Source organism: Amblyomma mixtum, chromosome 4 (assembly GCF_055824585.1).
Source record: "Amblyomma mixtum isolate Tamu chromosome 4, ASM5582458v1, whole genome shotgun sequence".
Lineage (NCBI taxonomy): Eukaryota > Metazoa > Arthropoda > Arachnida > Ixodida > Ixodidae > Amblyomma > Amblyomma mixtum.
Genome location: NC_143015.1, coordinates 77,232,387 through 77,254,405, shown reverse-complemented (window position 1 = coordinate 77,254,405; position 22,019 = coordinate 77,232,387). Strand labels below are relative to the sequence as shown.

Here is a 22,019-nt window from a genome sequence, read left to right as displayed (position 1 = left end):
AGTGCAGTTGTCATCAAGAAAAGCGGAATGCTGCATGCGCTTCGTGAAGTCTGTCTGCGAACATTGCGTCCACGAGTGCGGATGAAGGATCCAGGAAAAGCCGAAGGTTACTGGAAGGCAGCCACTACAGAAAGGAGGCGCGAGCTGTGCTAGCGGTGGAACGCGCCGGCATGCGAGTCTTAGAAAGAACTTCGGTCCCAGACATGAAGGGTACCCTTTGGCATCGCCATCGTTGCCCGCCTCTTGCGACCTATCTACTGAGTTTGTAGTGTGCGACCACCTTCACCCCAGAGGGTCTCCTGCAGCAGAACATGCTCTTATCCAATGCCTATTTCTGCGCTGAGACTGCCACGGAAGGCACCTACCATTCTGAAGACCCTGCCTAAAGGCTAGAGCGTGAGTCGCGAGCGGAAATGTTCTAAACCTTATCACTACCACATCTACAGCATTCGTGCAAGCCTACCGTTCGATGCTACGTGGCGTTCCGCCAGTTAGTGTTTGGGCCCTTCACACTACTAGCCTTAGCTATGAGGATTTCATGCTTCTTTTTTAGATACTGCTACATCATGCGAGACATTGTCTCCTATAGATACAAAGACCAAGCATGCCCTGTATTACCCCCCTCTAAAACCTAATTTGCAAGGAAACTGTCTTCACTCTTCCTTGCTGCTGGCATGGCAAACCTCCGAGGTCCGTCAGAGCTTCCGTCGAGCTCTGAGGTTCGTCGTCCGCTAAACTACAGTGCACTTATACTACAGTGTGCTGTATTCCTAGCGTTAACTGCAGTATATTATATTCCTTCTTGTGCGCAGTCGTTCCAGCATCGGTCTTCCTACAGCAGGTCCATAGAACAACGCTCTCTATGGTTTAAGAATGGCATAACTTTACGAACGCAAGTTGATTCTATTATGACTTATTTGGGGTTTGCGCGAGGCGTGAAGTGTGCAGACGAAATAGGTGTCTCTGATGGTAGCAAGCCGGGTGCCAAGGACAAAGAAACATAGCTGTAAATGGCAGCGTCAGGTAGTTAACGTGGATTAAGAAATCTTCTGGGAAACCCTAGATTCGGTTGGTACAGGACAAAAGTAATTTGTGTATTTATTTCTTGGTACCGTCAAGGCCAAAGCATTCAAAGCGGTGTGGTTACAAACAAATACAGAATTGAGCAAAATCTAGTATACAAAATACAAGCATCATGTTCCTCGTTGTATAATTCTGTCTAAAGAATTAATACAACTACAAGTGCAAGGAAAATAACAAACATTGGTAATAGAGAACAAACACATTTGCTGTGAGCCTTAATATATAATGTTGGCTTAACCGTTACGAAAATGCAGGTTGTTTTCAGTGCTACTTTCGTGCCGGGAAGGTGGTTCCAACCTGCTGATGTACGAAGAATGAAAGTCTGCGGAGAAGCTTTTGTCTGGTATGCAGTTATGCCAACTTTGTGCGTATGATCTGGCGTGGGTGGGATGAAAGACGGGGCAGATACGATTTCATTGCGTAGGTTGAGACAATTATAAAAAAGTTTTGAAGTAAACGGGAATGAAAATCATTTACTAATACTGCAAATATTTGCAATATGCATTGGTCTCGCAGTTTCAGCTTGCCATTACTCAGGGACAGACGACGACGAAATCCTACTGAAAGTGTTCAACAAGGCATTTTAGAAAAGGCAGCCAACAAGTGACGCCAGTCAATCTTTCCGATGCCCTTCCTATTTATACCCCGTTACTAGGTTCCGTACATCTCTGGGGAACCAAAAACTGCTGCAAATCAAACAAACTTTACTACCACCTTCCCCATGCTTCTGCCTGAATATAGATACTCGACACCGCGAATACATCCTTCGACACCTTTCAGCTCACCATCGGTTGCCTGGAATCCAAAGTCAATCCTAGGAACAAGACTGCCACTCTGAAGCATCATGTTAAGACAAGCAATGTGTTGCCGGTACAGGTTATCATAGTGAAACAGTAAGAACCCGGACAACACCACAGACTTGGAGAGAAGTCGAAAGGAGAGCCTGTTCAAATCCACCTCTGGAAAAGCCCGCGCGCTCCTGTAGCCATCAGTGGCGCCTACGACCACGAGACGTCCTCGAGGCCGGAGCTTCTTGAAGAGCACGTCGAACGTCTTGCCACCGACTGTCTCCCAGACAACGTCGAAGCCTTCTGGGTAGGCCCGACTTAGCTCAGTGTCCAGGTCACCGTTGCGGTAGTTGACGACCGTCTCGCACCCAAGGCTGCGCAGGTAGGCCTCCTTCTCTGAGGAGGAGCAGGTGGCTGCCACTCGGCAGCCGGCAGCTCGAGCATATTGTACGGCTAGGTGTCCGAGTCCGCCGGCGCCGGAAGTCACGAGCACAGTCTCACCCGCGCGGATGTGGCCGTGCCGATCGAGGCCGATGACCGCAGTCAGGCCACTCATCAGCAGAGGGACGACCTCGGGTACGGCCTTCTGGACGGGGAAGACGTGCTCCGCACGCAGGCACTGGTACTCGGCGAAGGCTCCCAACATCGGGAAATTTAGGGTTGCGACGGCGTCGCCCACCTGTCCATAAAGAAAGGGTCTTGCGTCACATGATAATGCGAGCGACAAAGCAAAACTTTAGCTTATATTTCATTTTTCATACTCCTCACCTATGCACATTTCTGTATGATTACGCGAACAAAATATAACCCGCTTAGCTCCTGTGTAACTCGCCCTAGACACCCGATTTACCGTAGGCGGTTTGTCTTTCAGTTTAGAGAATCAATGTAAAATGAGCACATACAACTTCTAAGGAACATTAGACCTATAAAACGCACTTCTGAATATAGGTACAAGCAGGATAGGCGTAATAAAAGACCTGCATTGAAAAACAAACATCGAGAAGAAACAAATACCTTTCGTAACGATGTGAACTCTATGTAGTTTCTTGATTTTTTTTTTTTTTTTTGGGGGGGGGGGGAGAGTACTAGACGGTTTCCTTTCGTTACAACAAAGCTCGTAATGTAGTTTGTTGAGTTGTTGGCCGGTCGTTCAGATAGATACCTGCTAGTACGTCCGGTTATTACAGAAAATAAAACACTGCATGCAGAGGTGTTGCTGCTGGTGCAATGATACCAACAGCGAAACGAAGCTACTTTCCTGATTCTCAGAGAGCCAGCCATTTTCAGCCCAGGACTAAACAAATGAGTCCAGTAATCAAAAAGGCAGAAAGAACGGACTTCTGTGATAGGCTAAAAGCAGTGTGAAATCTCTAGCTTCTACAGAAGTAAAGTAAGTCGTTCTTGTGTGATTGCCACGGCCATGGTAATGTCTCAATAACGACCAGCAGTGCAATTCAGTTGTAAAGCCAGTGCTAGGAGGGCCCAGGTAAGGAAGAAAGGGGAGCGTTGTGGAACACATGTAAGCTTCTAAGCCTGCATCGCAGTAATGTAAGTCTCGGTAGGTAAATTTATCCCCCTTTTTTGGTTTGTTCGCTTTTTCTTGTTGTTTTGGTTGTGGAACCAAAATGTGCTCCTTCATGCTCGGCGCAGAATACTCGTCTGTGTGACCGGATCTCCCCTCCACCTGCAGGTACCTCTGCACCATTTTCCGCGGGCACAAAAACAACTTGTAAGCGCTCGTGAACGCGTATTTTGAAAAGGGCGAATTGGGAAGCAAGGACTTTTTTAACCGTGGAATGATTCTCAGCAAAACTCAGCCGACCATCACTTCAAAACCATAGCGATTCTGGCGCAAAATTGAAGCCAGATTTTCCTGATTTCTCAGTACAAATGATGCCAGAAAGAAAAGAAATTTTCCCATCTCTGTGTTCCCAGCGGCATTAGAAGCAGCGCCGATTTCAATAGACACCCGCCGTGATGGCTCAGTGGTTACGGCGCTCGGCTGCTGACCGGAAAGACGCGAGTTTGATCCCAGCCGCGGCGGCCGAATTCCGATGGAGGCGAAATTCTAGAGGCCCGTGTACTGTGCGATGTACGAGGTCTGTTAGAAAAGTATCCGACCTTTGGCCGTTGAAAAAAAACTTGCATAACTGGAGCGTTGCAAACCTAGTCATCTTTAAAGTAGTCTACTTGGGACTCCACACACTTCTCCCAGCGGTGCTGCCATTGTGGGAAGTATTCCGAAAAGGCCCTTTTCGGAATGGAGTTTAGCTCAGCTGTCGTTGCAGCCATAATGTTCTTCCTTGTCTGAAATCGCGCTCCTTTCAATAGCCTTTTGATTTTGGGAACCAGCCAGAAATCGCAGGGGCCATATCAGGACAGTAAGGAGTCTGTTGAACTACAGGAGTCTGATTTTTCACCAAAAAATCTTATTCGAGTGCGAGGAATGTGCAGGAGCATTGGCGCCATGGGTGCGCCAATTTCCTGTTGACCTCAGCTCCGGATTCTTGCGCCGCACAGCATCACGTAGGCAACGGAGGACATCCCTGTAGTACTCTTTGGTCATTGTTTGACCCTGTAGAGTGCGTACTCGTGGTCTGCCACACAGAGGGTGTCAAAGAAAGCAGTCAGCATCACTTTCACATTGCTGCGCAATTGGCGGGCCTTCTTAAGTCTTGGTGACGTGGAATGCTTCCACTCTGACGACTGGGATCTGGTTTCCGGGTCGTACCTGTACACCCAAGACTCGTCACTAGTGATTATGATGTTGATGAAGTCGGGGTCACTGTTTGCGGAATCCAGCATGTCCTGTGAGACTTCAACACGAAGCTGCTTTTGCTCCACTGTGAGCAGCTTCGGCACGAATTTCGCCGCAACTCTCTCTATGGCCAAATCTTCGGTGATAATGGATTGTGCGGAGAAATTGCTCATGTCCACCTCTTCCTCAATTTCTCGGATAGTCACGCGACAGTCCCGCATCACCATAGCGTTCAGTTCGGCAATGACCTGGTCATTTTGGCATGTTGATGGCCGATTGGAGCGTGGCTCGTTCTCCACCGATGTGCGGCCATCTTTAAAACAATTGTAACACTGCTTAAACTGTGTGCTGCTCATAGCATCTTCACCGAAAGCCGTCTGAATATTTCGAATGGTTTCCACTCAGCTGTCGCCAAGTTTATGGCAAAATTTGTTGCAGTAGCGCTGCTCCTTTCACTCCGCCATTTTCATTGCAATAAAAAACCGACGAGAGCACTGCACACTGCCTCAGTCAAACGCTGCTTCCCAGCGACTGACGCTATCGGCAGGCGGGAAAAAATTCATGCATGCGCATGAAGGTTCAAGGTCGCCTGATGCAAGCGCGCTTGTCTCATATCCATCAGGTGTTCGCAAAAAAAATATAAAGTCGGATACTTTTCTAACAGACCTCGTAAGCGCGCGTTAAAGAGCCCCAGGTGGTCGAAATTTCCGGAGCCCTTCACTACGGCGTCCCTCATAGCCTGAGTCGCTTTGGGACGTTAAACCCTAATAAACCAAACCAAACCGATTTCAATAGATATCGCAGCTTCGATTTCTCTACGCCTCAGCCCACTAGATCCCCACTGCGACGCCTTGCACTATGTTCTATAGAGTAAACAGAGGTTGCTAGCTCTAGATCCACCTTGTTTCGGGCTCATCCATCTCTCCGCTGAGCGTTTTCTAATGGTAATTTTCTAATGTCTCTGTAATCCGGCAGGCTCGCCAATGCTTCCAGAGGCCTCATTCAGTAGCCGCACACGATGAGGAGGTGGTCAAGAGCGCATCGCTAAAGGTCAGAGCGTGCAATTGCGCTGCGGTCCATCAAAGAGCGAAAGCACCGCCGAGGCCTGTGCGCGCTTCCCGGAACAAAAAAGAAAGGCGGCTGGACACAGCGGCTTCCCAAGCTATGAAAGCAGCTATTAATATCTAGCGCGCTGTCAAGCTCGAGAAACAGAGTTAGGCGGGCGCGCTCAGTAGCCAAGGGACCTTACCGACACCCGATTGCAGCTACCGCCATCTATAAGCCGTTTTTGAATGTTATGACGCTCGTTGAGTGCATTTCATACTTACAGCTGCTCTCAACGAGGAATTAGGTAAACAGTTTTAGACGTGTAAGGAGGTTAATGAAGATAAGCGATAGGAAAACATGAGGCGTCCTCAATATAGATAAGATAGTTAAATTAGACTAGGAATTCTGCGCAAGTTTTTACTTCGTCAGAACATCTATCTTCATCTCTTCTGTGGACTAAATAATCAATAAAATCACAATAAATAAATATTAATAACAGCATAATAAGAGAGAAGAGCATCTCGTCCTCGTCTTTACTGTAGTCGAAGTAACAAGGTTGCTAATGGGGTACGTAATCGAGTCAAGGAATTCGACATCATGTTGGTGACAAAAGAGGAAGTAAATAAAGCTTACACGCAATGCAATTCGAAAAATTTGTCAGTGGGTACCATGCGTCCGCACATGTGTTCAACGACGAAGGGGATACCGGGCTGGAAAAATTTGCCACCCTGTATACGCAATGTCTCATGACTTTGAGCGTACAGGAATCTCGGAATAACGCTAAGGTTATATTAATACATAAAAAAGGGGGCGTCAAGCACTACACCACTACTGTGCGTCGCTTAAGGTAATCGCTAGTAGAATTAGAACCAGCTTAGACTGCATTTAACTAGAAGGCCAGGCAGGCTTTGGCAAAGCGCGCTCGACAATATACCATATTGACACCATCAAGCAAGTGATAAGGAAATGGAGAGGATATAAGTTGAGGATTAGACTCTTCGGTTTATATTTTTGCATATACGACAGACTATTTTTTGATGTTTATTTCAGAACGCAGATTTTGGCATTTTCGGCGAGTTATATTTTCTGCGGATGAATTACCGGCAGTTTTCTTTTTGGCAGTGTCATGTGGTATCCCTTTGGGGTCTAAAGTGACTTGAAGTTTATAGGGGAGTTTTGCTCAGCGCGAGCATTTTAATTACCAGTATTTAATTCAAAAACTGTCGTAAGCAATGCTTTGATTTTTTATAGAGGGCTATTTTCATTTCGTGCATGTGAATCGAGCTGCTGAAGCGAGGGCGATGGATTCTTTCGAGAGCGGGTTGAAAGAAAGGTAGCTCACACGCAGGGCCACAACGAAAAGGCTGTTACAAGGTTGCAGACTTAATGAAACATCAGTGTGTCTCTCTGTGGTCCACGCACAAAATATGGAAGCATTTCGGAGCTGTCCGCTTGCTAGCGTCCTACAGCGTTAAGCATCTTCGAGAGCAGTGAGTTTTCTGCAGTCGTAGAGCAACTGAAAGAGACCGGTATACTCTGGACTTCCATGTGTCATGCGACAAAACAGGGTACATGCACAGATCCACATAACGGGGCGATAATTGCAAGGACGCCACAGGGAAAACGTCACAGAATCTGTCAAGTTCTGCACGTCAGACGAGACAGCATTCTGACGGCAGCCTTACGGAAAAGGCGGCTGTCAGCCTCATTGTTTGCGTACTCATATCAGCCGTCTAGCGGATGCAGTGACATGAAATGAAATGGCGGCTGATTACACTGAATAACGATAACGCTGAATAATGGAAAAATGTCCCAGTAAGCAGTAAAGTACCCCGATTAATCCTTCTTTGAATAGCAATAAATAAGGTGAATATAGCGAAGAAAAGCCCGTTCATAAACGTCCACAGCAGTGTGAAGCGCTCACTTGTGTGGGTCAGATACCGATACCTCGCTTGTATTCAGCGATACGCTTTCCTTCCAGCTGTTAGTCAAGAGTCTCCACTACTGCGCAACATCGCATTTCTGAACATAGCAAAAAGATATGATGAGACACCGCCATGAGGGCTGCTTTAGAGCAAAAGCAAAGCGACACCACCGAGACAGCAAATGTATGACGACATACACGAGCTCCACACCCTCTAGCATGGGATCATATGTGTACGCAATACATGCATCCGTACTGACACCACCGATCTCCCACACAGCTGGGCCATTTTGCAATTATCCTATTATACCCACTCTGAAAACACACGCGATAATCTATACCGTAAAATAACATTCTGTGTTCAGTAAAAACCAAAATTCTGACATCAGCATCTATACCGATTCCAGCAATGCAGTTTTCAACCTACGCGCCGGTTACTAGAGACCAACCTGCATGACATTCTAATAGAGTCCCATAGCCGCAGTCCGAAAATCGCAATACCCTTGTCTTGGACACCTGAACACGTTAGGATTGAAAGAAATGCGTTGACTCATCAACTCAACCAATTAATTAACATCCGGGAACTCTCAATCCCCTTCTGTGTAAACATAAATTAGCCTTAATAGGAGTATAACGACAACAGCCCGCTTTTAAACTCCCTATCATAAACTAGTGTGACTCGCAGTAAGTGGTGAAAATGAGGAAATACGCCTTTTTTACTGCCGTCAAGAACTCGAATTAGTAAAGTCAAGCATTCACATGATTTTACTACTTTTCCGTACAAGAGTACGTCGGCTTGAATATTCCTTCAGACCGTTTACAAACCCCTTAGCGTCTGCTCGCCGCCTAGCGGCAGCTGCCAGTTCGCCACGCTTGGAGGTGACGACACCGGCTTCCTCGCCGCTGCCGGCTCGCTTATCGCCGCTACTCTTGTCGCTTCACGTACAGTCTTTGCCAAAAATAACCAGGCTGCCGCGAAGGCTGCCAACGTCGCGCTGCCGTGCGGCGGCGCTGCGTTCGCTGGCGCTTGCCGGAGCAAGACAGCTGCGAGGGTGCAGCAGCTGACGTAACTTCGCATACTCAGTCTCCTTCATTGGACGATAAAAACTAGGCGCGTATGGTGTGCAGGCTGCGCCTTCACGTGTTCAGAGCAAGGTTATGCCGAGCGAGGGCGCTCAAGTATAGCAACGGTGCTGTTCGTTCTTTTCGGGTAACTGCCCTCAAGCGGATATAAGTCGCGTTTACTACGAGGCTTAAGTTCTGTACACTTCTGCTGAAACGGATCCCCAAAATAACGCTTTCTGCGTGTTTCATGTGTCTAAACTAAAGCAGGGTAACGGACCTCGAAATTTATATCAGCTTTTTACGGGGTGCCTTGCGTACTGCCGCGTTGTTAGGCTCTACTGCATAAAAATCTCTGCCTCTCCCTTAACCGAGAGTAGAGTAAGCATGAATTGTTTACGGGCATAACACATTGGTTTTAGACGGTACTAGTCAAAATCTTGAAATGGGCCTAGTGTTCAACACACCACACCATACCACATCACACACTTCTTGTTACGTCGAAGCGATCGCCTGCAATAGTGCGGGCTTAGGTAGGCAGCCGCGAACCGTGGCGGCCTTGTCGCTTTCGGGAGCAGCCGCATAATCATGGCGTTGTCGGCAGGGGCGAGCAGTCTTCTGCTATGGCGTATCACTCGCAAAGCGATCGCTTTCCGCAAGACGCTTCCTAACTCCCCTTTCATCAGGCTCCATTGCTCGGCTTAAGCAGCTGTGACGCTGGCGGCATTGAAATGCAGGACGATGCAGAAGCGTACGCGGACACGACGAGACGCAGGCCTGGCAAGAATGTACAAGCAGCGCGTTCGAATACTCCGCGAGCGTGTATACATTTGCCTGCCAAAGGGGGAAACGTCATGAGCTGAAGGCCCAGCGGCCGGTCTTTTACATGCGTGAGTGTGGGACCGCGGCGACATCCTTGGGGACGGCGCGGAAGCAGTTTTTCCGCCCAAAGCCCTTCTCGCCCTGGAGCTCCCCTCTTGCTCTAAGCGGCCCTCTCTCAAAGCCCCTAACAGATCACGTATGAGTCTCGTTAAATCTCGTACAGTGCCCGGATCCTCTTGTTTGAGCACGCGGATGTCTGGAATTCAGTGCCCGGATAAGTGGAATTCAGTGCCCGGATGTTGGCTCTCGGTCTCGGCGTGACGTCACCACACTGCCGAAAACGGGAGCTAAAAGCATTTCATGCTTAATATGGGGAAACTTGTTAGCTTTTCAAGCCCACTTATCTATCTTTTATATTTTCAAAGCGTGCCTATTAGCCCCTCCGGTTTATTCTTCTGAAAAAATGTTATTCCCGGCTTGCGTTACAGCAAATGCATAACGCGAAGAGTACAGCTGTCTGCTCAGAAACCAGCAGAACAGAACCTCTAATGCGAACGCTATCGGGAGTGTTACGCCAGAGAGTAAAGCTTACTAGTCGATTTTTGTACTGTGTTTCTAACGAAGACATATGTTAGAAGGGCTCAATCGAGAAATCATCTGAGTGGTTGGTTTGAGCTTTCAAGAACATCCTAACTGGACGATTCAAATTGGGCGGGAAAGGCTAGGTTGGGACCAAGCCTTTTAGTTGCACAGAACGGTTGCCCACCAAAATGTTGCTGATGCCCCGATGCGACAATCGGCTCCAAGCGATCAAGGGTGTATTCAAATAAAAGCGGAAAACACAAAAGCAGGCGGTAGTTCTGACATCGTGTGCTCGTGTTATTCGTTTTTGGGAGTGCTAGGTTTGCGAGAGAGAGTCACCCAGAAATAAAAATTTCGGCGTATTGAGAAAATTAATCACGCGTCCCTAATGGTTGAGCGTCAGGAAGGCTTATCACAGTTTGTTTCTTAAGCAAAAAATTTACTCACAAGCAAATACAAGAAATTATTACAGTCAAGTATTGCAGTTATTTATACATAGCTTAATCAAGGAGCTAATATAAAAGAGAAAATATCAAAGAAATATAAAAAAGAATATAAAATATAAAAGAGAATTAAGTGGGCTTGAAAGGGCTAAAAAATTTCCCCATATTTCTGTACTCGAGCCTCATAAAGCGGCAGTACGCAAGGCGCCCTGGAAGAAGCTGATTTAGATTTCGAGGTCCGTTACCCTGTTTTTATTTAGACACATCATACACTCGGAAAAGCGCTGTTTTGGTGATCGGTTTGAGCGCCGGTGCACAGAACATAAGCACTCGTAGTTATACAGCGAAAACCGCGACATATATCCGCTTCAGGGCAGTTGCTCGAAAACAGCGAACAGCACCGTTGCTATATACTGAGTGCCCTCGCTAGACACAACTGTGCTCCGAAAACGTGAAAGCATAGCCCGAACATCACACATGCCTAGCGTTTGTCGTCCGAAGAACGACAGTGAGGGTTCGCAGTTACGTCATATTCTGTACCCCCAGAGCGGACGAGCGCCGGCAAGCGCCAGCGAACGAAACGCCGCCGCACGGCCTCGCGTCTGCTCCCGCAGCCTTCCCATCAGCCTGGTTACTTTTGGCAAAGACTGCTCGTTTGTCATGATACCAGACGCCGGATGGCAGCAATCTGCCGCACAGATTCAGCCTCTGAAGCCGCCAGCGTGTTCGCGGTACGCTTGCTGTTTCTTCTCCTGCGCCGCCAGTCCTCGAGAGGCCTAGCCAGCCTAGCTCCGCCTGGCCAACATGGCGGTGTGTGACGTGTCGGCCGCACCGCAGCCGCCAGCTTACCGCCCGCTCCTTTACACCCACTTGTCTTGATACAAAAGACTGTACTTCGTCGACCTCGCCATCAGCCTACTGCATTGAACATCTTACTCAAGCGGGCAATACGCGCGGAAGCAACGGCTGGCCATTCGTTGTCTGAGCGGCATAAAAATGTTGCCAGATGCCCTCTCGCCGCTCCGACATGAAGGTGTATGTGCGACGCATCAGTTTTCTTGACAGCGACGGCCCCTCGTTTGTTCGCTGTATCTTTACGCAAACCTGACGGGATTCAAAATACCGGATTATCATCGTCGTATATAGTGGTACTCTTCCTTTGAGACCACTGATGAGTATGCAGTTAACGCCACTCCCTCTTCAGTGTGCGGTGACTCAGTTGCATTAAACCCCGGGTGCGCCGAGACGAAACGCTTCATCGTCGCCCCGAGGAGCCACCTCACACAGCGGTCATTAAGTATCTTAGAAATTTCTCAGAAGTATTCTCTGAAGCTTTCTGTTCCTAACAATCCCAAAAACTTACAATGAAGCGTCGCTTCCCCTGCTGCTCAGCCTTTGACTTGTATACGGAGTGACGACGCCCACAAAAAGTGCGGGTGCAGGTTCTCCCAGCAAGGAAATTGTATGCAAGCTTCTGCTACGTGTGTGCAAAACGCTTTTTTTTTTGCATGCTCAGATTTCAATAATTACTTTCAATCTGCTGTCTGGAACGCGTGAGGAACTTGCTGACCAGTGCTGACTTTGCTGACCTTCTTGTCCGTGTCCCATTCGCGCCTTTTCTGTTTCAAACATGGCTCTTCATCACTGGACCTTAGTGCTGGCCTTAAATAAAATTTTCACCTCCTCCTCCCCTGCATAGTAATCAGTTTACCCGATGTTTACCTCTCTGGTAATGCAAACTGCGGGAACAGCTCGGTTGCGCAGAACGCTGATGCGAAATGCTGATTCCGATCGGATGGGGAGTGATATTTGCTGGTCAGTGTAGAGTAATACATCTAGTAGTGACACTGGGCACGGGCATGTTATTTTGCTGCGTTCACATCATTTGCCGCTGCACTCGCATTAGCCCGTCTGTAAAAGTCGGGTGAATGCTGACGGTGCTGCATAATCGCAGCCGTAAAGTAGTGAGCAGACATCGCAAGGGATGGGGGGTCATTGGCCTTCGCTTGCTTCACTCTATTTTGGCCGCTCTACTGCTCGACGCCCCGAGTCCTCTCGAGCACGCCGCAAGTGCTCCCACTCCAGAGACTTCATCGACTGCATCGACTGCGCGTACGACGAACCTAGTAGATTCATAACGAACGCCGACGAAGATCTGACGGAGCACTCCACCGCGTTCCGTTTATCGCAGCCCATTCCACGTCCTGTCGGAAACAAGGTGGAGACCGCATGCAGGGCGACATGGTACGGAACTTGCAGCGGAAGTCACTTACCTTTGTTCCCTACAGTATGTGATGTAGCCACCCTCCAAGGTGACCACTCACACGTACCACTCCGCTGTGACATCCCTACCTTGCCGCGCCACGTGCTGGATCTAGGCGGTCGTGAGTATCCCTCCCTTTTACCCTACCATGCTGCGCAAGGCACTGAGTGCTGCTGTCCGCCGGGCATACGGACAGTGGGCGCCCTACGCTGCGAATTCGAGGTTAGAGAACTAACAGCTATAGCTGTCAAGGGGGGGTACCGGGTTGGCACGCACTGAGGAGCAGTTCGGAAAGTGAGGTGAGCCTCGATTATACCATGCGGTATGATGTGTCCGTGAAATCATGCTCATTAAAACAAAATAATAAATGTCATTGCTAAGGCTTCGAGGAAGTTTCAATATTTAGAAATTGCGGGCTGTAAAGAATGACTGACTAAATATCGATAGGTAAAGCAGAGTTGTTTAAAACTTGTGTATGCGACTCTTTCTATTTGGCTGCCAGAACTTCAGAGCTACACACACATGAGCAGAATGAACAAAAAATAGAGCGGATAATCCCGCCTTATCTCCTGTTATTCTGTTTAGGAAACCGATTTTTTCAACCGTTATTGCGATTTCAGCGCCTTTCCCGGGCACTTCTTTACTTGGCTATTAGAAGCATACTTGCACACAGTGTACAATATGCCTCTTGAGCTCCTGCGGGAACAGGCCCGAACCGTGCCGGGCCTAACGCCTAGCTTGGAGGGCCGGGCCGGGCTCGCTAGAGTGATAACGAAGCGGGCCCAGCATCCATGCCGCGGACCTAGGCCGGGCTCGGGCATCAGCGTGAAGCCCGTGCAGTACTTTAATAAAAATAATGCTTTGACAATAGAATGCCAATACGAGCAAAGTAGAGCATATTCAAGTCAACGCATGTTCACAGTTGGTAAAATGCACCTGCATACATTGTCGCCTAACAACCCAGCCAGCCTATTGAGGAATAGCACATTCTTCGCTGTAATAGGTGCAACATGCGGTGTTTTGTGCAAGATTTCGCAATAAGAGGGCTGATCGTATTGGTTCCTTGCGTTTTAAGGTAAAACTACAAGCTTGAGGAGACTTCGAGAAAACGAGTTATCAATAAAAACCACATAATCGCAGCCAGGCAACATAAAGAATGACTGACCATTTGGGGTGGTTAGGCCAAATGCGAATTAGCTGTGCTAGCACTTCAGTTTTCACTTTCATTTTTTTCCTTCCTTCATTCCCTTCCTCGGTTTTCAGATCCAAACAGGCTTCAAAGATCGACCCAAATCGGATTTAATCTCCGCCTCAAGGCTATGACGCGATAATGGTAATAGGCTAGTGTCCACATATGCAGAATCATTCGTGATCACTTTACGTTCATCCCTGGGAGTCCTCATACCATTCCAGGTGAAGTGGGGCGGTAGTTAAGCGATGCGCCACTGCCCTGCGATGGCAGGTGCTATCATCTAGGGGGCTTCTGAGACTGCTGTTCCCGAGAAACCTCGTGGTAACGGACAATAGCTTAGTACAGACAAACGGCGGCGAAGACCGAGATTCGTAGGAAGAAGATGCAGTCGTGAAATTTATGGCACGAAAGCTTTACCACTATCAGTTGGACAGCTCAGAGCTGGTCCCAGCCGTACTGGGCTATAATCCAGCTCTTTTATCGGCTCAATGTGCAACCCCGTTCGCCCATTCCTGTTCTTTGAACTGCCGACGCTTGGTCTCGATGGATGTTTTCAGGGCTTGCGAAGCCGCCGCCATCATCCGCTTCTCTTCCAGCTAAACATCGTGTTCTGTGTCCCTCCCAGCCATAGAGCTTCTCGATATTACCCAGAGGGAAAGCAGGCAGTGCTGCATTTCATCCTCCATGGAGAGGCCCAGGGATACCAGGAAGATGGGATTTCGTGTTTGGCTTGGCTGTAGTTCAGCATGGAACGTTGATAAAGAAATAACAGTACGGCTTTTCTCGCGACAAACCTCCAAGATATGCTGTCAAAGTTTCCACATCAGCCTAACGCTTATGTTTGATTTATTTAAAAAGTGATAAACAGGCCAATAAAATAATTTCATCTGTGCGTAGACGACTGAATCATGGGGATCCCGGTGCGGCTGCCGATTCTGAAATGAATCCATATTTTATGGCCAACACTAGACAAGCCAACTGAACACCCTCGCCTTCCCGGCATTCCCGCGGTAGAAACTGGTGTAGACGGGAGCACCAGCTTTCCCTCTAGTTAATATTGAGAAACTCTACGCCTGGTCACTTCTGGCGTTCTGCTTCCCGCCACGTTCAGCCGTTTCATTTTTCATGATTGGCATCAAGGTCAGGGTCCCTCGCTGCTTTCACCGCACGTCGTGCCGTAGCGCTCACCCGCTCTTGTTCGGCCCTAGGGACCTAGGGACGTGTTCGGCCTTCTAGGCCGCATTCTGATTTTTGTGTGCGGCTACAACTACGTTGGCGACAAAGGCGAGCCTTCCCATCCATTGACTCATTCTGTTCCGCTGTACGGCCCCGGCTCAACCGCCTCTGAGAATTTGGAAGTGCAGAATGGGCTGATGAAGGATGATAAGGATGGCTATCATGATCATCGTCATTCATGCAATTTTGTTTCATGTCGATGCGGTGACGAACATAGTTTCTGCTATCACGAAGCAACTACCCTCGTGTAATCCCCATACCATGGGCCTTTGAGGTATCAAATAAATAAATAAGCGCATCGCAGTGCTCCCCCCCCCCTCCCCTCCTGTTCAGAGCATGCCAATCTAGTCGCCACCAAGTGGCAGGCGCCAGTTACAACACAGCATAAGACGTTGTGGTGGTGGCCGATGTCTGTCAGGGCAGTGACTCTCCATTGGACTGGTTACCACTGTTTGCGCCCTTTTCAGCGCCCTATCCGTTTAGGCGCACAGTTGTAAAGAGCCTCTTTCCGACTTAAGTGCACCAGTCTGTGTACCTTACGTACATTAACGATAGGGGACACACAGGTCACCTGCAGACGTCTTTGTTAACAGCTTCTGCATGTCTACCCGTAATAAACTTTTAAACACGAGAGCGGCACTTTGTAAAAAACCCTTGTGTTGCACGACAAATATCTGTTGGCGTAATTTGATACCGCACCTTCCTGCATATGGCCTCGACTCCACGCAAGAGCGGAACTTTGCAAACAGCCCTTGTATTGCACGACAAGTATCTGTTGGCGTATTTTGATAGCGCACTTTCCTGCATATGGCCTCGACTCTTCCCGCTTCTCTCTGGCCGCACCACATATTTTGCCGACGTTGTGTTCAGCGGTAAAAACCACTTGTGTGCCAAACCTGGCTGCAACTTTTTTGAGGCGCCGTGTCGATATGCGATGGGTGCAACTTTCTTCCTTTTGTCACGGGGACGTTCTCGGGCATTTGAGAAACCGCCTTTCTTCCGCACCAGGAGCCTATCTGATAAACGTGCAAGACTCTGTTCGAGAAAGCCAGCGTCCTTAAGCCCTGTACGTAGAATCTATCCTCAACCAGGTGTGGGCAAGGCTTTTTCAGTGCCGATCTCAGGCATGACTGGCTGTGCCATCTTTAACAAGCCTCGAGTGACCAGAATTGTGGCTCAGAAGGGGTTTTTACGATCTTGGTGCATATTTCCAGCATGCGTGATCTCTATTTGAGGTCCAATAGAAGAAACTGAATATGCCGATTCTCGAGGAACTCAGAAGTGAATTTTAAGCCCTTTCCCGTTTCTTTGAAAAGTTTCAAGAGGTCTGCTGATGTTCTCAAGTGACTGCCTTCTCTAGTGAACACAAGGTAGTCGTCTACATACCGGAACACTTTGATCGCTAGAAGCCCGATGCCGACTTCGAGTGCCTTGTGTACCATCCCAAGGAATACGTCAGTGAGGATTGGGGCGACCCTCAACCCTGACCGTTGAACATGGGTCAGATCATCCTACTTGACGAAGCTCGAAGCCAGATAAAACGAAAGCAGTTCAAGAAAATTGTCAACAGATACGTGCCGTGCAGGACAGCGGTTGTGTACAATGTACCACTCTCGTGTGTATTATGGACAAAAGGGAAGGTGCTCAACGCTCGTCTCAGGGAACACGAGTGGGCGCTGGGGGCTTTGTCCGCTTCTTCCAATCTTGTCATCCATTGCCCCGACTGTGGCAAGAAAATGATACAAGATGTTCATCGGAGATGGGAGCTACCGACGTTGTCTACAGGCATAGATATCAGTTTTGTGGGGAGGTAGCAGAGGCATATCTCATCGCCACATCGTACACCCCGTGTGTCGCAACACCTTCGGTGGCGTTACAGCTGATCGAGCTCGATTATCTTCCGGAACTACTGGAGCGTGATTACGTATTGCACGCGTGTCCTTTGACTTGTTCTTGCTTTGTGTGTGTGTGTGCGTGCGTGCGTGCGTGTGTGTGTGTGTGTGTGTGTGTGTGTGTGTGTGTGTGTGTGTGTGTGTGTGTGTGTGTGTGTGTGTGTGTGTGTGTGTGTGTGTGTGTGTGTGTGTGTGTGTGTGTGTGTGTGTGTGTGTGTGTGTGTTCGTGTGTGTGTGTGTTTTAAGCTTTATGCGCCTGCGCGCACTGTATCTGAAGGCTTCATAACCATGAGACTTTCTTAATAAAAAATTACCGAAGACACTGGAAATTCTAAAGTGTGTTTGGCGAAAGCCTTGTGGTCAACCCACTGTGCGCGCGCTCATTCTACCGCTACTGTGTGACGTCACGGTTGCTATGCACAACTGCGCTCCCCCCCCCCCCCCCCCGGCGTGCCGGTTGCTAAGGAGGAGAGGAGGTTGCGCCGCTGCGCGGAGGAGAGGCCACATTTGGCACGATTCCAGCGCACGGACGGACACTGCGAGCATGAGCCATTAAAGGCTTTCGCCTTTAAAAAATTCGTCGATAGCGCTTCGTTTGTGTACGTGTTTCTTGCTTAGTCTTCGTTTCTTCGCGCGGTTTATATATACTAAACGTTCACCAACTCGTCCTTTTCGGTGGTACTGAATACAGCCCTCTCCCAAGCCCCTTGCTTCCTCCACCGGCTTGCATGCCCCAATTGCATCGAGCCCGATGCTCATATTAAGCAAGCCTTACTCTTAACTTGCCGCGTTGAAATCCATCCCTTTCATCTTTACCCATCTAGCTCGACGTGGCGCGTCTGGCCACCTACAAACCAGCTGAATTGGAACAACTGACCTTTGTGACTCTGGCGCTGGACATCGCCGGCGCTCAATGCTGCATCTCCGTCTATTTCTCGTGTTCTTGTTCATCCTAGCATGTTTGTAGTTTAGATTAGAGAAGGCGGTACTGCTGCTGATAGATGGCAGGCCAGAGCGATGCGATAAGGCGAGATTATGCATTTTCGAGAAGAAATGTAAAATTCCCCAACGTTACAGCACCTAACACAGAATCAACTTCCCACAAATGCTACATCAAAACATCCGAACACCGCCAACAATGTGCACCCAATATAATGTGCCGCAGTCACCGAAACAAAGAAAATTGAATATGCGTGCAAGATATTTTTTTTTTTTTAAGAGAAGCCGCACAGAGTTCGGGACAGTATTCCCTGCAGTTAGTGATCTGACACAGAAGCTAATCGGCGTCGACCGTTCCGTGTTCGCTGCGATTTACCTTAAACCCAATGACGTTGGCGCCGACGGCGACAATATCGCCGACTGACTCGAAGCCCAGGTCAAACGGGGGCTCGCCAGTCGCCGACTCGAACCGACCAGCAGTGGCGTTGACGTCCCAGGCGTTGACACCAGCGTAGCGTGTACACACGAGCACTTCTCCCGGGCCGGGCTTTGGCGTAGGAACCGTCACAATGGAGACCGCCTCGCGGAAGTTGGGTGTCCTCTTAACGCACACTAGTTTGCGGAACTCGGCAGGAACCTCAATGCTGGTCGCCATGATCGCCCTCTTCAGCAACTCTACTCGTACTGAACTGATGACTGGCCCGCGCAAATAGCACACCGCGCCTATTGCAAAACAATCATCCCCCCTGAGCCAGCTGTCACACTCTTCGGATGCATTGCATAGGCAGAGCACTGAAGGATTGGAGTGCGGAACGAAAATACACTGCGTTCAATGCGCCAGCATTCATCTCGCTGGAATTCCGGTGTCACAGGCAGTGCATGTTGGAAGCCTTCGCAGCAACGCCGCTGAAGCTGCAGGCGGCATGCGAGATGAGGCTGACAGGTCCCACGTGAGGTAATCGCAGCGAGAAAGGTTAGGTCGCTCGAAGGCTCGGAACGAACGACAAACATCTCATCGTCGTCAGTGGCCTCGCCCAGCTAAAATGATAAGCCTATTTTAACTTCGCGCTGAGGTATTAATTATAACCGCCCAGTCTTGTTTTGGTGCGTTCAGGACGCGGTAATTAACTTCAGCTGCTCATCGCTGGTCCTTTACCTTTCAGCGATGAGGTCAGTGCGTGCCTCTTTTGTAATTATGACGGATATGTTGTGCAGTACATGGCACATGAATTTTCGAGATTCTTATCAAAAGGTAATCTTTTATCGCTACTTTCTCCTACTGATGCGAACATAGGTTGGGAGGGAGTCTCGAACTGTCCGCATGTTCTTTTTAAATGCGAAAGCCGTTCATTAGGTCGTACCCCTTATTCTGACGCTCACAGCAGAATGATTCATATGGAGAGGAGGTGATCTGGTGGAAGGTACGCTCAACGCACTCGGCGTAGTGCTCTTCATTTGTGTGGTGGATGATATGAGCATTTCGATACGAGGTGATTGCGGATGCCCCCAAACCTATCTGTTTACTTTTTCCGAACCTCTTTGTGCGGGAAAACCGTAGTGCTGGGTGCGGACTAAGTGCCCGATAATTGTATTGTTTTCTTTATTCTTTTTTGAAGTAATGTGAAAGGGTCGTCGCTCTCCACATTGTGTTTGATCATCTTTTACGCAACTAATATTCGAGTAGTCATTTAGTAGCGTCTACTGCAGATAAGCTAACACTGTGACTACTACCTTCATGATGAAGAGTCGCGTAGGGAAGACGACGAACAGAGAGGAACGCAAGGACAGGCGCTAACTCGCAAATAATATTTACTGCAGTAAGCACACAGTTAAATGCGTGCTAACTGTCCTTCTCCTAGTGTTCTGGTCCCTGCATATATTCTTGTCTAGCTTTGAGTTTCTTTCCGTCCGTTGCCTTCCCTTCGTGCTGCTTTTTTGCCAACTTTCTGGACTGATTTCTCGGCCAGAGCTTAATCCGAAAATGTCGGCCACACTAAGTAGGCCCGGATGGCTCTCATATCGGTATAAGAATCGCATTTATTGTTGCATGAATGGTTAAGGGCACTCTATCAATTGTATTAACAGCTGGGCGCACTAACTCCAACCCTACAGTAGGGGCCCTCACGAGAAGTTGCCACCACCCTAGCACGGTCCGCCAGGCTTGTTTCCGAACCGCCAAAGCCAGATATGGATGGATGGATAGAAGATATGAGCGCCCCCTTGAAACAGGGTGTTCGCAGTTGCCGCCATGCTTGGGTGGGTTTTTCTTTGTATTTTTTTAACGATGTTATAGATTGGTCTATAAATTCGCCATTTTCTTTAAATACATTCTTAATCCTATACTTATAACAATGTCATCTCTCTGCTTTTGGGCCACCAATCTTCCAATTGCTTTTTGCTAACTTCTAACGTAGATTCGTCCACATGACCATTGTCATCTCTAAATCATAGGACCTCAGGGAGAGTGGCTGTGCCTGCATCGACATCCGGATGAATACCTTCACATTCTAGTGGGAGATGTTCTAGTGGGATTGTTTCTACATATTTACCACACACTGCACATGTGTCATCTTCTTGGTTAAATTTGTTTATGTAGCCGCGCCACCTAGAGGAAACTAGAATTTCACTAAGAGTGTATAAGAGCACAGTTAAAAGTTCACGCTGCCGGCGATTCTGTGCAGTGCTGCCAAGTTAGTGCAGCGCGGTCACTAGCTGGTAGCTTTATAAATATTCTGTATATATAGTCCCTTCCTATAGTACATAAGGACTTGGGACAAATGCCGTGGCACACCAAATTCACCAGCTGCACAAAAATTTGTGATGCAATAGATTAGTGCTGTTCCCTAAACCGCTCGACAGCATTTGTTTAGAAGCAGCGAAATGAACAGTTGGCAAATTTTTATCATTTCCGCCTGGGAGGTGTTCCTTGTTAGGTTGCATTCTGAGAATTTTTTGGCTAGAATTGCCTTATAAACCCCTCACTCGAAATCAATTTTCTCTTGTATTTTGAATTTCTAATCAACGATTACCATGCAGAAATAATTCTTGGTATTACCTTTTAGTTTTAATTCTGCGATGCTTTGGAGCCAAAAGTGCCACTTTAAAAGCTTTGGCAAGACCTTGAAGGAGAAACCTATATTTGGGGCACCTTACCCTTGAAGCTACGAAACCACCCACCCAGCAGACATTCCTGGTTAGTGGCCAGGTTGCCGGTCAGCCTCTACTGGCATAGTCCTTGCCTCTGAACATCAGTGTAACATTAAATCTTGACCTTATGTTTGCGTTTTTTTGTTGCATAAAGATGCGCTGTAACGCCTTTTCAATCTGCGGGGCACCTTGCGAGTACACAGCCTCTAAATAATTATTCAACGACGCTGGTGACATACGAAGCGCTAGAGACAGAATTGTATTGGTTGCTTTCGAGAAAGTAAGAGCGGTAACTTAGTGCAGCAGCCACTTTATAATGGTATCGTCTCGCCCCCTCCATCACGTAGAGCGGCTACCCTACTCTAATAGAGCCTGGTAAGATCAGGGGGAAGCTTCGTGCAATAGCGAGATTACCAAAAATAGAATTACGGTTAGTGTTAGCTGTTGCTCAAGTATAAAGTCGTTTGAGGGACGCGTGCGGTCGTGGACAATTTTTTTGCACTGTTACCTCTAAGCTCGAGATGCAGCATGCAAGCCCCCTCATAACTGCCAACATTACAGGTGTTATAGACAAGAAATCGCGCTGCAGTAGCTACGTAAGCAAAGACAATACCCGCTTGGACAAATTACCAACAAGCCGAAGTTGAAGCCCTAATTTCATGTGACTCACTGCAGTGACGACACCGAAGTATTTCTTTTTTTTTTCTACACACCCGCAAACCGTAAATGTTCCGCAAAATACTCCCGTGAACTACAGCCTCAAGCTGGAGTCCGGAGCATCGGAGTGAGGGACGATTATGACCCAGCCAAGCACCGTCGTTTTACAGAAACACCGTTATTT

At 48.3% G+C, this 22,019-nt stretch overlaps 1 protein-coding gene across 2 annotated transcripts; it reads right to left on the bottom strand.

Annotated features, from left to right (window-relative positions):
* Window positions 1–1,776: 1,776 nt before the first annotated feature.
* LOC149347124 (prostaglandin reductase 3-like) lies at window positions 1,777–19,435 on the bottom strand. 2 transcript variants are annotated; one of them, XM_089585496.1, is made up of 3 exons: window positions 19,406–19,435; window positions 18,408–18,668; window positions 1,777–2,550 (listed from the first exon to the last, which is right to left on the bottom strand). In XM_089585496.1, the coding sequence occupies exons 1-3, from the start codon at window positions 19,424–19,426 to the stop codon at window positions 1,777–1,779; spliced, it is 1,056 nt and encodes a 351-aa protein (XP_089441622.1). In that variant the 5' UTR covers window positions 19,427–19,435. The 2 variants fall into 2 exon arrangements, with proteins under 2 accessions (XP_089441622.1, XP_089441623.1); XM_089585497.1 differs by lacking the exon at window positions 19,406–19,435 and having other exon boundaries at window positions 18,408–18,689.
* Window positions 19,436–22,019: the final 2,584 nt, after the last annotated feature.

What these genes read in the sequence shown, in the direction of transcription:
- LOC149347124 (XM_089585496.1), bottom strand. Translation starts at nt 19,426, where the DNA reads ATGAATCATTCTGCTGTGAGC. An exon ending in TGAATCATTCTGCTGTGAGC is followed by an intron (nt 18,669 to 19,405) that starts GTCAGAATAAGG and finishes ACCAGCATTGAG; the next exon opens with GTTCCTGCCGAGTTCCGCAA. An exon ending in CCAACGTCATTGGGTTTAAG is followed by an intron (nt 2,551 to 18,407) that starts GTAAATCGCAGC and finishes CTTTATGGACAG; the next exon opens with GTGGGCGACGCCGTCGCAAC.